General features: G+C 35.4%; 1 protein-coding gene across 2 annotated transcripts in view; it reads left to right on the top strand.

The window, feature by feature from the left end:
* The window catches only part of LOC130443763 (runt-related transcription factor 3-like), a 66,765-nt gene that overhangs the window by 18,497 nt on the left and 32,564 nt on the right, over positions 1–15,704 (top strand). Inside the window, exon 3 of one of the 2 annotated variants that reach the window (XM_056778566.1) lies at positions 1,897–2,010. The exons of the other annotated variant lie outside the window; for it this stretch is intronic. Coding sequence (XP_056634544.1) covers positions 1,897–2,010 — 114 coding nt within the window. The remainder of the gene's footprint in view (positions 1–1,896; positions 2,011–15,704) is intronic. 2 annotated transcript variants of the gene reach the window in all.

Genomic DNA, 15,704 nt, shown 5'->3' with positions numbered 1-15,704 from the left:
ACAAAATTGATTCTGACACAAAAGATTTATGGATAAATGAGAGATTTGCTGGTACATATCATCGTTTTTATGACGAACAATCGAGAAATTATGCATCATACAACATTTTAATAAACAGGTGTAGTACATTCTTCTTTATTAAAAATAAATTGTGAAGAAAATTGTTTTCTCTTTCGAATCTAGTAAAAATCTAACAATATTAAGACTTTTGTTGTTATTTACGATAATGGTCCAAGAAGTACCTGGTCCAAAAACACAAAAATTTTGGAAAAAAATATATTTATCTTTCAACGTAATCTTCTTCTAGCTTCATACACTTTTCCCACCGATGTTCAATAAGTTCGATACCATTTTTATTATAAGAATCGTCATCATCATCATCGTCATTCTGCCTTATCTCGTCCACTGCTGGACATAGGCCTCCTCCAAATGCTTCCACTTTTCTCTGCTCTGAGCGGTTGCTACCCAATTCTTTGAATATCGTCAGTTCATCTCCAGTAGGTCTTCCTGGATTTCGTCTTTCTGTTCTCGGTATCCGATTCCAGAACTCTTTCTGTCCATCGGTTTTCTTGTATCCTTGCAACATTTTGGAGAAGGTTGGATTGGAACTGGTGATGGATTAACGACGAACCGATCTTAATCATCATCATCATCATTCTGCCTTATCTCGTCCACTGCTGGACTTAGGCCTCCTCCAAATGCTTCCAGTTTTCTCTGCTCTGAGCGGTGGCTACCCAATTCTTTTAATATCGTCAGTTCATCTCCAGTAGTTCTTCCTGGATTTCGTCTTTCTGTTCTCGGTATCCGATTCCAGAAGTCTTTTTGTCCATCGGTTATCTTGTATCCTTGCACATGTCCTGCCATTTTTGTCTCAGTATTTGGTCTATGATATCTTTAATTCCAGATCGTCTGCGCAATTCGTCATTCCTTATCCCTTCCCTGATAGTGATGCCGAGCTTAGTCCTTTCCATTGATTTTCTAGTTAATGTCAGGATCTCCGCGCCATAAGTCAGGACTGGGAAGACGCATTGGTTAAAGGCTTTTCTCTTAAGGCCGAATGGCACATTTGCTTTGAAAACATCTCGAAATTTACCAAACGAAACCCATCCTAGTGTCCAGACTGCTGTTCACATTTATTATCTGGCTAGGAACTAAATTTGTCATCATATTGGTTTTATTGAAATTTATTTTTAGACCAACTTTCCTTGTAGCGATTTGCAAATCTTGTATCATGTTTTTTGCCTTGCCTAATTCATCCGTTATGAGGACAATGTCTTAGGTGATGTAGCCTGGAGGTGATCGTCAAGCTCCTCAAAATAAATCTTCATTGTTGGAAAATGTTTGATCACCGAGTAATAATCCTAGAGAGACAAATCTGGTGAATAGGGTGCATGAAGTAGCAATTCAACAACACTTTCTCCTTAGCCATATGCGGTCGTTTTTGTTTGATTTCTTCCCTCAATCGTTGTATAATATTCTGCGTTTGATAGTTTTTCCTTTTTCAAGATTGTCAATGGAAATTATCGCACGCACATTCCAAAAAACCGACGCCATGATCTTGTCTGCACATGGAACGGTCTTTGCCTTCTTTGGAGCTGGTTCTCCCTTTTCAGTTCATTATTTTTTTTGAGATGGGAAGTAATGGACCCACGTTTCATCCATGGTTATGGAACGGCCCAAAAATTCGTCTTTTTTATGGGAAACATTGCCAAACACTCGATTGAATCATCACCAATTTTTGTTTAGAAAGTCATTGTAAAAGGCTGCCAAACAAATAATAAACAACGTGGCGTCTTCAAACTTGTATTTTTCAAGCAACTACCGCCATCTCTTGGTCAGGACCATTTCTCGTAGATATTTGTTTATAGTATATCTTATTATTTATTTTGATTGCAGGTAAATCGTTTTCAATAACAATAACGATTTCAACGACTCCCCCTCAAGTGGCGACTTACAACAAAGCCATTAAAGTTACCGTTGACGGACCACGTGAACCTCGCTCAAAAACTAGTAAGTACTTTTCTCAAGAATTGAATTGAAAGTTACAATTTTCAATAGATATTACATCACTTCGATTTCAAATTAAACGACAACCGTTATATAAAAATTAATCCGAATTAGAACAAATCATGTATATCGTTAATTAAAACGAACTAAATCAATTCGTTTGCTAAAATTTGTAAAATTGAACGATTAGAATTTGGGGGGGCTACACGATATTTGACATTCTACCCAAAAAAAGGAATTTTTTTGGTGTTTTTGCTTTGAATTCATTTCTTTTCAAAAAAATTGAAGAGAAGTGATTCGAATTTCCATTTTTTAATTTGTCGTAAATTCAAAAAAATATTATATCTAGTGACATTATCAAACAAAATACAAAATATGATGATATCATAAATAAAGTTTCGTAATTTTATTTACAATTATCAAAAAAAATGCTAATAAGCCAACGGCACGGCTACAAGTTGAAAGAGCTTCTTGACTGTATATATAGAAGAAATTTTTTTAACATTTATTGATCTCAGAGCCGCCTTCGACATGATAGAAAGTAGAAAAGTTGAATTTGCCTTAACGTGGACACAGTGCAAGGGCACGAGTACGATTTCCGTGGCGCCTGGATTTGATATGCCATTTTGTAAATCGACCCAAAATAAGTCGAAAATGAAAAATAAAATTTTTCGATATCTCGCAACGTTTTCGAGATATCGATACTTGAAGTTGGAAAAATTTATTTTAATTTAATATTTGTATATATCAACCTAACCTAACCTAACTTTTTCGTGGTGCACTTTGAATGCAAAAAGTTCAAAAATCGTGAATTTTTTACAGCCAAAATTATCTTAAAAAAAAAAAATTTTCTCCGCGTGAGGAATATTTTAGTTTTATTTTATTATTATTTATTTCTTATGGGGGGCTTCGCCCCCTCGACAACCGACAATTCTTAAAGAAAAACATCAAATTATTCATGTATTGCTAAAATTTTTATAGCAAAATGCCTCATTTTGCTATAAAATGTTTTATCAATATAATTTTGGAATTTCACGGTAAATAATATAAAAATTAAATAAAAAATCTTTCCTTTATTGAATTACAAGATTCATATTGAATTTGAAATGATAAAATATTCATTTGAAACGAAGTATTGAACGCCATCTGTTCAAATAAAGCGAATTATTGAACTAACGGTTGATTATAACTTCAAGTATCGATATCTCGAAAACGAAGCGAGATATCGAAAAATTTCATTCTTCATTTTCGATTTATTTTGTCCTAATTAAGCCAACCACGGAAATCGTACTCTCCCCAGGGCAAGCACGGCAGTGTTAACTACTACCTAACGCAGATGCTGTTTGGGCATGGATATTTTCGAGTATACCTGTACGAATACAAATACCAGGAAGTTCCAAAATGTCTAGCTAGTACCGCAGCCAACGACATGAACTGAAAACCACGCTGGATTAAGGCAACAGTAACAACCTTTGCCATAAAATGTTTACAGGATCTACGACGCGAGGCACCATCAAAATCTTGAACATCGCATCAACTAAGTTGGAGTTTCTGGAACCGTTGGCGATATTCATACTGAATACACTGTGTACACCAACACTCACAATTACACTGTCGGACGCGCGTTTCGATAACCAAGTTATCGTCTTCAGAGACTGAAGGTAAACTGAGTTCTCTGGACAGTGTAATTGTGAGTGTTGGTGTAAACAGTGTGTTCATCGATTGAGGATGGTGAAATAATACATGACGGTGGTTTCCGCGGGGTGTATAGGCTCGCAGAAGACATGACTGAGTGGGTTTTAGTGCACACGAGCAGCATACTTCTGCCAGTACTGACTGGCAGTGTGAACTGGTAGAGCTGTACCCTCCAGGGAAGGCTACATCTACTCCAAAATCGAATATAGATCAAACATCTCCTCAAAGAAATCTTGTTTTGCCAGATTATTGTCGGAAACTGTCTATACAATATGCCGATTCAGCCCCAGTAATACCGTTTGTGTTAATATTAACTCCAGTTTCGAGGACATAAACTCTTTGTCAAAAACATCCTTTTGATCTCTACTAGACCATCTCTTTCCTTAAAGCCCAAGTCCATATCATGGGCTGTTGGCCGCTGGTTTTCTGCAGTCTTTCAGTGACCTGGTGAATCTGTTTACCAACGAAATGGCTGATGGTAGAACGCAGCTGTATCCGCTGTATCCGTCACCCGCATTATCCAAAGAAACGTTTGTTTGTCCGGCATTTCTTTCCTCACTACTCTTCTTTTTTTTCTTATTCTATCGCAGTTCATATCACTCTACCAACCACCATTACTGTAGACTTGCTTATGTCAGGGCCAAACCTAATAAATCCCTTCTCGAAATGTCCTCATCGAAATCAAATCAACCCACGAACCAATGTCTTTCTGTCCATCAATTTTAACTTTTGATTGTGAACCTCGTATGAAAATACCACTTGAAAAAGTGTACGAGTTGTATAATACAGGGTGTTCCGAGATTTGATGAAAATATATGCTATGACATAAAACCCCGTTTGTCAGTTATAGTATTTTAGAGTTGCGATATCAAATCGGTTTTTTTGGCATGTATAACGATCTAAAAATCTACGTATATCCTAAACCACAAATTTCATCGAGTTTAACTAAAAGTATCGATTGAAAATCGGTAAAAGTTAGGGATTGTTAACCATTGGGCACGAGCCGCCCCTGGTCTCCGGATAGTTATCTAGAATTATGTATTCCGACAAACGCTACATGGACATACGTATAAATCCATTGAAAGTTCGTAATGTTCGATTGTATAATTTAGAAAATACAGGGTGTTTCAAAAAAAAGGTGACCCCGTCTCTGGGATAGATAAAAAACTGAAAAATTCTTGTGATTTGGACAGAAAAAACTCCATCCGTATTCTAGATAAATATTTTCCAATTTTTCGAATGTCTATAGGGGTCGTACGAATTTTTTTGTACCGGTACACCCGTATACAATCCCGTTAATTTTACGATGAACGAAATTTTTTTACAGTGTATTCAAAAACGATTTTACGATCGGCGTATTTTGTCGTCGGATGAGTTTTCCATATTTGACGTGAAAATAGAACGTACGACCGCAAAATAAATTTGATTCGTTGCGGTACGTCCTGATCCTGATCAAAGTAAAAATATATTCGAATTTTGTGTTATTAATGTTATGAATATCTCAATTAAATTAAATTTAATAAATCGGACTATACGTTCATATATACCTCTATATATTGTCATTCGAATCGTGGAGCATGGAGTCAACCGCGGACGTTAATTAAAATTTTAAAGTGGTTAATTCCCGGAAATTATTCATGTTTTAGAATTTAGTGTCATGTCGGTCGCATAACATAAATTTTATTGGAAAAAAAAACCGAAATTATTCGATTATTCGAGTTATTGTTTATCGATAGGTATAAAATCGAAATAATTCACTCGTATCGTTAGAACATTTGCGATATCGATTATGTTCATGGGAAAAGTCGTGTGTGATAAATTGTACGAAGAAAAAATATAGTTTAGTAAACTAACGAAAGCGATTTCAAAGCACAACAAACAAAAATAAACATTCAAAAATAAGGCGCCTCGCGAAGTAGGTCTCAGACCCAGCCTGACCTAGAGATGGCGGTAGTTGTTTTATAAATACCAAATATCAAATCTATACAGTTTGAAGACGCCATGTTGTTTAGTATTTGTTTGGTAGCCATTAATAGAGAACGTTTTCAGTGGATTAGTCATTGTTTTGTGATACATACTTTCATTTGAAAGGGTTTAGTCCAACCAATATAAAAACTGAACTAGATTCTAGTTTAAGTGAGACTGCTACTTCGTTATCAACAGTGAAATATTGTGTAGCAAAGTTTAGACGAGACCGTACGACCTGCGAAGACCAGCAACGCAGTGAAGTGCACCAAACGGTGCTGGTTGATCGTCCACTGACTAGCAGACATAGTAGGCATTCAAAAAGTGCATGAAACTGAAAATTTGGACATGAGGAAGCTGTGGGCAAGATGGTTGCCGCGTTTGCTAACAATGGAACAAAAACAGCGTCTTGAAGATGATTCCATCAAGTGTTTGGTGATGCTCCACAGAAATTAAGTCGATTTTTCGCGACGTTTCATATTCATAACTTCACATACCAAAAAAAAAACAATCAAAATAATGGACTGGAAAAGGAGAATCGGTTCCGAAGAATTTCCATGTGCAGACAAGGTCATGGTGTTGGTTTTTGGAATGCGCGTGGGATAATTTCCATTGAGTATCTTTAAAAAGGAAAAAGTGTCAAACGCAGAATATTATGCAAGGTTTGAGCGAAGAAATCAAGCAAAAACGGCCGCATTTGACTAAGAAGAGAGTGAAATTTCATCAAAACAATGCACCAGCTCACCTACACGTTATTGCAATGAACAAAATTAATTAATTAAAGTTTGATTGTCTACATCATGCACCTTATTCGCCAGATTTAGCCACCTCGGATCATTTTCTGTTTCCGAACTTGAAAAAATGATTCGGTGATCGAAGATTTTCCAACAATGAAGACGTGATTTAGAAGGATTTTCAAATCGACACCGATTTGACATTTTTAGTCAGTGTAGTTTCTTTTGTACTCAACGAAACCATTTTTTTTCTTCCAGTCTTGAAACTAACCATTCCGAAGCTTGTTTAGAACGATTTGAATCTTTTTCAACTCATTTTGGGAAAAGCATTTGATATACCTTCGAAATCATTATCGTTTTGTGATGAACTTTGTCTTTTGATGTCTTGTTTTAAAAGTTTTAAGGTTTCGATAAACTTACCGCTTACCTGTACTAAGGTACAACACTACATAGTGGAAAGAAAAACATACCACAATAAGATAATGAATTTTACAATACAACAAATAGCTTTATGACAAAAGTATTTGTTTACCCCACGGTGGCCATATTTAAATAGACATATGCTGTTTTTGACAATTCATTAGATTGCTCAATTGACACGAGTCAATATGTTAGCTGCTTTCCATTAACATCCAAGTGAACTGAGGCATCAAATTATGTAAAAATCCTCAATAACCACATGAAATTGGTGATCCAACAGAAGTTTCGATTTTGTTTACCCCACGGTGGCCATATTTAAATAGACATCAGCTGTTTTTGACAATTCATTAGATTGCTCAATTGACACGAGTCAATATGTTAGCTGCTTTCCATTAACATTCAAGTGAACTGAGGCATCAAATTATGTAAATATCCTCAATAACCACAAGAAAATTCTTCTCCATTATCGCTGGTGATCCAACAGATCCAACAGCGAAAGAAACGACAAACTTCGCTCGCAGTGAAGCCATTAAATAAGTATCAGATATCATTCCAATAGAAATGAATCGATATGATTGAAAGCAAGTGTTTTTCCTTAAAAATTACTTTGACTCATCTGTAAAACTTAACAACAAAGGATTTTCTGGCCCACCAAGAAACTTTACCACTGGAACAGCACGTTCTAATAGATTCATCTTTCCGTTTGAAAGCATCGCAAGAGTCTTCTTCTTTTTATTCTTCTTCTTCCTCGTCGTACGTTAAGACTTAGTGTTTGCATCAATGGTTTGCCTAGCTGCAGCTGGGTAGAAGAAGACCAACTTTCATACCATCTTGTAGGTGGTCGGGATGTATTCCAGTAGCCTTTGTAAGTTATCTTCTTCTTCTAAGATGACCACTGCGTCATCAGCATAACACACCATTTTTCATTTCTTTGTTTCCTAGCCAGTATCATTTTTTAGCTTGCTTTACCTCGCTTTTGATATATGTGTAATGATCGGCGTTCAGGTCTTGCCTGCGATTGCTCTGGCGTTTCTATCGCTCTTCTAGCTGCCTGCAGCGTAGATTGTCTTCCTGAACGAACTCGTACCTGAAGAGGAATTCCAGCTGCTCTCGAAACACTGTGTCGCTCTGCTTGGTGTTGTTTTCTCCTATCTGCGTGACCCGGATGGCGGATGTGATGGCTTTAACCTCACTTTTAATCCGAGTTGATAAAATTTGCTAAAGCACAAAGTCTCAAGCTTGGATGGGTAAAAACTCAGTTAGGTCTCGTTTGGAAGACTGAAATGGATGTTGTTGTTGATATAAATGGAAAAGCAAATAACGTTTTTATCGAAAAATTATTCTGACGCGAATTGTACTTTCAGCAAATGATATTTTATACAAAAGTCGTTCTTTTTATAGACATATGTTTTTTACCGTTTCTATACAGATTTTTTTAATAAATACTGTATATCCGATGAATAAATTATGGACTAAATTGTGCCTTATTGTTAGGTTTGTTTAGGCGTTCGATTGTATTTACACCCCGGAGGAAAATAGATTTTTTTCAATAGGTATAATTTTCTGCACGCAATGTGATTCGTAGTGTAGTGGTTGAATTTAAAAAAAAATACAGAAACAGTAGGAAATTTAATAAACCTCTATACACAGTGGGAAAATGAAAATTTAATATAAATACATAAACGTCATAATTGTCATTGTCAGATGTCAGTTTCGTTCCAGCAGACTACTTGATCATGCGCGATATGAAAATTGGGTTACGGGTTCGAGAAATTGAACTTGTTCAGTACAAGTTCCAAACTGTTTTGATTAATTTTTGAGTCATATAGATCTCAATACATATTTTGCATCCTGTATCGAGCTTTATACAAGATACTAGGTGTGCTTGCGGCAAAGATTAGCAGCTGTCTGTAGCCAAACCAGTGTAGCCGTGGCCTACGTTTTTTGTCAAATTTCACATTAAACATGGAAAATCTGCAACTGAAACTTATAATTTATTGAAACAAGTGAATGGCAATGAAGGTTTGTCGTGTCCACGTGTTTCTGAGTGGTTTAAGCGTGTTCAAAATGGCCGAGAAGATGTTAAAGAGTGACGAATCTTAGTTTTTTACTTATGATCCATGCACTGGAAGAGTCCAACTTCGTCGAGAGCCGGAACTTAGCTCAAAGAAACTCAACTCAAGGAAATGATGGTTGTTTTTCTCGATATTCATGATTTTATATACATTTACTGGATTCATGAAGGTGAAACTGTCAATCAATATTATTATTTTCACGTTCTTACTGAACTCCATGAAAGAGGAAGTAAAACCGATGGCTTCTTCATCAGGACAATGCGCCAACTCCTTCCGCACTGTCTGTCAAGAGATTTCTAACCAAATACCATATCCCAGTGTTAAACCAACCCTTATATTCGCCAGATCTTGCACCGTGCGACTTCTACCTCTTTCCTAAATTCAAATCTGTATTAAAAGAAACACGTATCCTGAAGAAACTGACAGAAAAAGACTGTTTCGAAGTAAAGAAAGAAAGGAGAGGTATATATTGGAGGTGATAATAAAGAAATATACGTTTTTTTTAAATCTCAGATCGCTACTCGGGCAGAAGAGAGCGCTGTAGGCGGCCGCGAAGCTCTCGCACTACACACTCCGCCATTGTTGACACTCAAGCGTCAGTCGGCGTTGTGCTACAGCCACGTAAACATGTCAGCCATTACTGATGCTCCCGATCCATCGGAGAATGAGTCGTGTATATGGGGAAAACCTTATGAGTGATGTTGTTGCGCGATTTTTTTGCCTGCAGATTTTTTGATAGAGACTTTTGACGGCGAGCGTGCGATTTTTTTGCTTACGAGTGTATATCACGTGATAGTTTTCTTGGGATGTATAAAAAGTTGAAAAAAGAGTAACTTTTTGTTGAAAAATCGATAGAAAAATTCTTATTTGCTATCTTTAGATTGTACGGGTTGTCCATGTAAAAGTTACGGTCACGGGCCGCCCCTTATCGTCAAATAGTAGTACTGATTATGCAACTTTAAAAGCCTTTAACTCAAAAACGAAGGGTCTGTGGTTCATTAGTCATTTCTATTCTATCACCAGGTCCAAGCAACTTTTCAAAATTGTTAAAAACACGTCTCCAAACAACCCCAAAGAAATATACAATGACACTTGGTATCATCAAATAAAACTTTCCCAAGAATGGCGACACCGAAGGGCTAAATGCAATATAAAGGGACGTTGTCTCGTTGTATAGAGGCAGAACACACTAGGTGTTGCGGCATGAGTTAATTAGGACAAATCATTAACAGATGTCGGGCCATCAGGAAACGGAAAATTCTACAAATAATTTAGTATTAATGGCGCGGCACGGGGACGTTGGAAGGGAGGAAATGATGCATGGAGGGCTTAATAACTTCCGTAAATAGGATGATAATGTTAGTTATGGAAAATGACGTTGTCTCAATGGAATTGATGCCAGTAATTGACGGATAATCAGGTTGGAAGGGACACGTGATTAATATACATTTATGACAGATGAATTATTAGAAACGAAAAAATATTTACAATTATTTTAGTTACATACAACAAAGAAAACAAATATTTTAGAGAAAAATATATTTATTTTTCTCCTATTAGCTCCATACACTTTTCCCACCGATGTTCAATAAGTTCGATACTCTTTTTATAAAAAGAATCGTCAAGCTCCTCAAAATAGGCATTAACTGTCGCCATTGTTGGAAAATCTTCGGCCGCCGAGCTAATAATCTGTGGGGGCTAAATCTGGCTAATAGAGTACTTGAGGTATCAATTCAAACTTTGATTCATTCATTTTAGCCACTGCAACAACGGATGTTTGAGCTGGTGCAAACAACACTTTCTTCTTAGCCAAATGCGATCATTTTTGCTTGATTTTGTCCCTCTCCGTTGATAATTTTTCCTTTTTCAAGACAGTCAATGAAAATTATACCACGCGCATCCCAAAAAACCAACGCCATGACCTTCCCTGCAGATGGAACGGTCTTTGACTTCTTTGGAGCTGGTTCTCCCTTTTCGGTCCATTGTTTTCATTGTTTTTTTGTCCAAATTCTCAGTTATATGCCTCCAAAGATTCGCGGAAGCATTTTGTTCTCAAAGTTCGTAGTCTTTCGGATAAAGATTAGGCGCCAACGGTCTAACGAGTGTCTGAGAGAACATTAGCAGCTTGAATAGGTTTTGTTTGTTTCGGTGATTATAAAGTTGGTTGCCGCTAGGAAACGGCCCGCATCTTCAGTCTGTTAATGGAGTCGAATGCTTTGCGGAAATCCAGAAAGATATTATATGTTTCTATCTAAATCCAGTGCGTCGTTGAATTAAAATTTTCATTAATTGATCGGTACGTTTTTCTTATTATAATAAAATCGTTTTCTTAAATTTCAATAAAACAATCGAACCGATTCAAGTGAATGCGTATCACGAAATTTCGATCGGCTCTGGAGCACTCTTGCATCGAGAGAAGATAATGAGCTTCGGTCAAGCACCAGGGCCAGTTCTGCACTAGTTCTATCGATGCAAATGGGGTAATTACTTACAGAATAATGAGCCAGTAATTGCAGCAATAGCAGATTTGTAAATTGCTAATCTGACGCATTTGTCAGTGATTGGTTTCTATATGCGTGTCTGTGTGTGTGTGTGTGTGTGTGTGTGTGCAACTGAAATTCTCCCGTATTTCAGTTACATTTCAAATGTAATCCTAAAATAAGAACAATCGGGAAACGTTACGGGTTCGTTTCCATACAACAATCGAAATATTTCGTTTCCAAATTTAGATAAAATACTATAAAAGAAGTTTGACACCAATGTTTCACGTCATCTGTCAAAATTTCACATAAATCTGACAGATAGATTTTTTGTTGTTATTGTAGCATTCTTTTTTCGTGGAAAAACAAAGAAAACTAGAAAAAGTTACGTAAATATTATTTTGTGAGTGCTAAGTCCCTTGAAAAGCTTTGTAGTTGGTTCTTCGTTTTTAAAAGGGCCATATGAATACTATAAAAGAAGTTTGACTTCAACGTTCCACGTCATCTGTCAAAATTTCACATAAAACTGACAGATAGATTAGTTTTAATACTCATATAAAGAAAACTGTTTTTGTTGTTATTGTAGCATTATTTTTACGTGGAAAAACAAAGAAAACTAGAAAAAGTTACGTAAATATTATCTTGTGAATGCTAAGTCCCTTGAAAAGCTTTGTAGTTGCTTCCTCGTTTTAAAAGGGCCATATGAATACTATAAAAGAAGTTTGACATCAACGTTCCACGTCATCTATCAAAATTTCACATAAATATGACAGATAGATTAGTTTTAATACTCAATTAAAGAAAACTGTTTTTGTTGTTATTGTAGCATTCTTTTTACGTGGAAAAACAATTTAAAAAATCTAGAAAAAGTTACGTAAATATTATCTTGTGAATGCTAAGTCCCTTGAAAAGCTTTGTGGTTGGTTCTTCGTTTTAAAAGGGCCATATGAATACTATAAAAGAAGTTTGACATCAACGTTCCACGTCATCTATCAAAATTTCACATAAATATGACAGATAGATTAGTTTTAATACTCATATAAAGAAAACTGTTTTTGTTGTTATTGTAGCATTATTTTTACGTGGAAAAACAAAGAAAACTAGAAAAAGTTACGTAAATATTATCTTGTGAATGCTAAGTCCCTTGAAAAGCTTTGTAGTTGCTTCCTCGTTTTAAAAGGGCCATATGAATACTATAAAAGAAGTTTGACATCAACGTTCCACGTCATCTATCAAAATTTCACATAAATATGACAGATAGATTAGTTTTAATACTCATATAAAGAAAACTGTTTTTGTTGTTATTGTAGCATTATTTTTACGTGGAAAAACAAAGAAAACTAGAAAAAGTTACGTAAATATTATCTTGTGAATGCTAAGTCCCTTGAAAAGCTTTGTGGTTGGTTCTTCGTTTTAAAAGGGCCATATGAATACTATAAAAGAAGTTTGACATCAACGTCCCACGTCATCTGTCAAAATTTCACATAAATCTGACAGATAGATTAGTTATAATACTTAGATAAAGAAAACTGTTTTTGTTGTTATTGTAGCATTCTTTTTACGTGGAAAAACAATTTAAAAAATCTAGAAAAAGTTACGTAAATATTATCCTGAAGTTGATACGTCCCATGAAGAGCTTAAAAATACCCATATGAACATGGATGATGTCGGACGTCCGAGACCATCATTTACTTTATGTATTTCAAAAATACTTACTAAATTATATGCCTTTCTGAATTTAATAGAATGTTTAGATCTTTAAACGCAATCAAAGTGAATTTTCTATTGATACGTCATAATAGAAGAAACTGGGATACACCATTAAACTCCAGAAAGAAAAAGACAGCTGAAACGATGAAATTCAACCAAGGAATGTGATCCAATGAAAACGACAACCGGCCAGACAACGGCTATGTTTCGATATTCTAAAGGTGTCGTTTTTGTTAATTATTTAGAAGAAAGCAAAACAATGCTGATTTGCCGAAACCTGTTTATATCGAAAAATATGGGGTTTTAATCTTTTTCTCCAATATTGCGATGTTTGTCTTATCTAAATAGAATCATACCAGGAGTATCTAACGAAAATTTTGGAAAAGTATTATTTATTTTTCAACGTGATCCCTTTTTAGCTCCATCCACTAATTCGTAATTTTGGCCATTGCAATAATAGTTCAGTCATTTTAGGTAAATTTAGGCAAGAATATCGGAAAATCGAGATACCCAGCTATAAAGTCGTTTAAACTTGTTCATGTGACATCCTAAACCTCCTTTTAAAACTCATATATAATTCGATGTGAGCAACTTTAAAAATCGGGGGTCAAAAGTCAAAAAATTCGATTTTTTGCAAATAACTCGTTTCCTATGGATTTTACGGTATTTGTATTTATTATCAATATTGTAGAGCGTTAAATTCTCCACCACTTTTATTTCAAAAATTTTTTCATATGGTGAATCGTTTCTGAGATAGAGGACTGAGCACGCGCGGTTAGAACCCCATTTGAAATCAACTTGTAGTCCCGATCTCTTATAAAGTTAATACATTATTGCTAACTATATAAATATAAATAATTATCATTTTTTATCAACAATTACATTATATTTAGATATTTTTTGCTTAATTATTTATTTCCAATCAAGTATCAATTCATTTAATAGCATTTACCTTAAATGACTGGACTATAACGGATGTGTGAGCTGTTGAAACAACATTTTCTTCGTAGCGGCCGTTTTTGCTTGATTTCTTCGCTCGAACGTTGCAATGAGTTCGCATATTACTCGTGTTTGAATAGTTTTCCTGCCTGTTGATGGAATGGTCTTTGCTTTCTTCGGAGCTGGTTCTTGGACCCATGTTTCATACTTGGTTGTGAAACGGCGCAAAAATTCGGTGAAACATTGCCAAACACTCGACGGAAACACCTTGCGCAAAGCTTCCTAATGTCCAAATTTTAAGTAAATATGCGTTGTACCGAACTTTCCGAAATGCTCATTATGTTTGTTAGCTCGCAACTACCGCCATCTCTAGGTCAGGCCGTGTACTTCTGGAACCATTTGAAATGTGCTGGATTGTGTGCATAGAATCAAAAATTTAAAATATGTTTTGATCGCGAAAGAAATGAATTGAGGCGTTATTTTTTCCAAAAAAATGGTATTATCTTTTATTAAAAAATCAAGAAGTTATTGATGAAAATGAATTTGGAATAACGACTGACGTTTCTTGATTGACAGCACAAAACTCTACCCTATAAAGTATTCTATTTTATATAAATATAGTGGGGAAATATACTGGGATGTGTATGGTCATAGTTCTTCTTCTTTTCCTCGCTAAACAATACGGATCCTCGAAAGAAAAGTTTGTTAAATCTCTAGATAAACCCAGAACACCAATTATGGAAAAAATTGAGTTAGAACTGATGTCTTGGTCAGCTCTGTAAAACACAAGTTAGAAATTAGATCGAATTTGTAGTAGATCTTCAGTTATGAATAAAAAATATGGCATGCAATCCACTTCCATAGTCGCCTGGATAGGTTTCCGGAAAATTTTTGGGTATTTTCGGATGCGAATATGATGTGTTTGACTATTTTTCACCATTTTCCAAAATCTATAGATCATAAAACGAAGGAATTTCCAGCTTAGAAATAAAAAACAGACAAAAAAATCGAAGATAAACTAGAGATGGAGCTATAAAGAAGTTATCGACAAGATCTGCGAATATGTGTCATCGTTTGATGGGATTTTAAGGGTAATATACTCTGTAGAATGGTCCGTAATGTATTCTAGAAGGTCTGCCGGAATTTTGTCGTTCAGTATTTGGAGAATTTACCGATATATGATGAGTTTTGTAAAGCTAACACTTGTTTTAGCCAGTACGCGGGTTAATAATATATTAGACTACTAATTGAACCAATTGATGTTTTATAGATTTGTAATTTGTGTCGTACGTGTTTCCTGTTAACAAATTACCCGGCAAATATAGATAAATTATCCAAATTGGTGATTTATGGTTATACAAATTATTTCGAATGAATTTGGATGTTATTGTTTTGATTTCGAGCTACTAAACATTTTTTACTTTTTTTACTTTTAAAAATCTAACAGAAAAAAACGTTGGGTTAGTCGATTTGACTACTATTTTGAATCACAACAGCCGAAACAATAAGTTTACGTGAAAAATGTATATATACGGGCCGTTTCCGGCCCCTGGGCCGTATCGATAAGGCCCGCCATCGCATAGAAAGAAGAATCGTGTTTTTTAGAGTTTTTAGACTTCATTCGATTCCTCTACGGATGTTTTAAATACTCGTATTCTCAAATCTGCGGATGTTTATAA

This window comes from Diorhabda sublineata, chromosome 1 (genome assembly GCF_026230105.1).
Source record: "Diorhabda sublineata isolate icDioSubl1.1 chromosome 1, icDioSubl1.1, whole genome shotgun sequence".
Lineage (NCBI taxonomy): Eukaryota > Metazoa > Arthropoda > Insecta > Coleoptera > Chrysomelidae > Diorhabda > Diorhabda sublineata.
The sequence above is the reverse complement of the archived record's forward strand: the minus strand, read 5'-3'. Positions and strand labels throughout refer to the sequence as shown.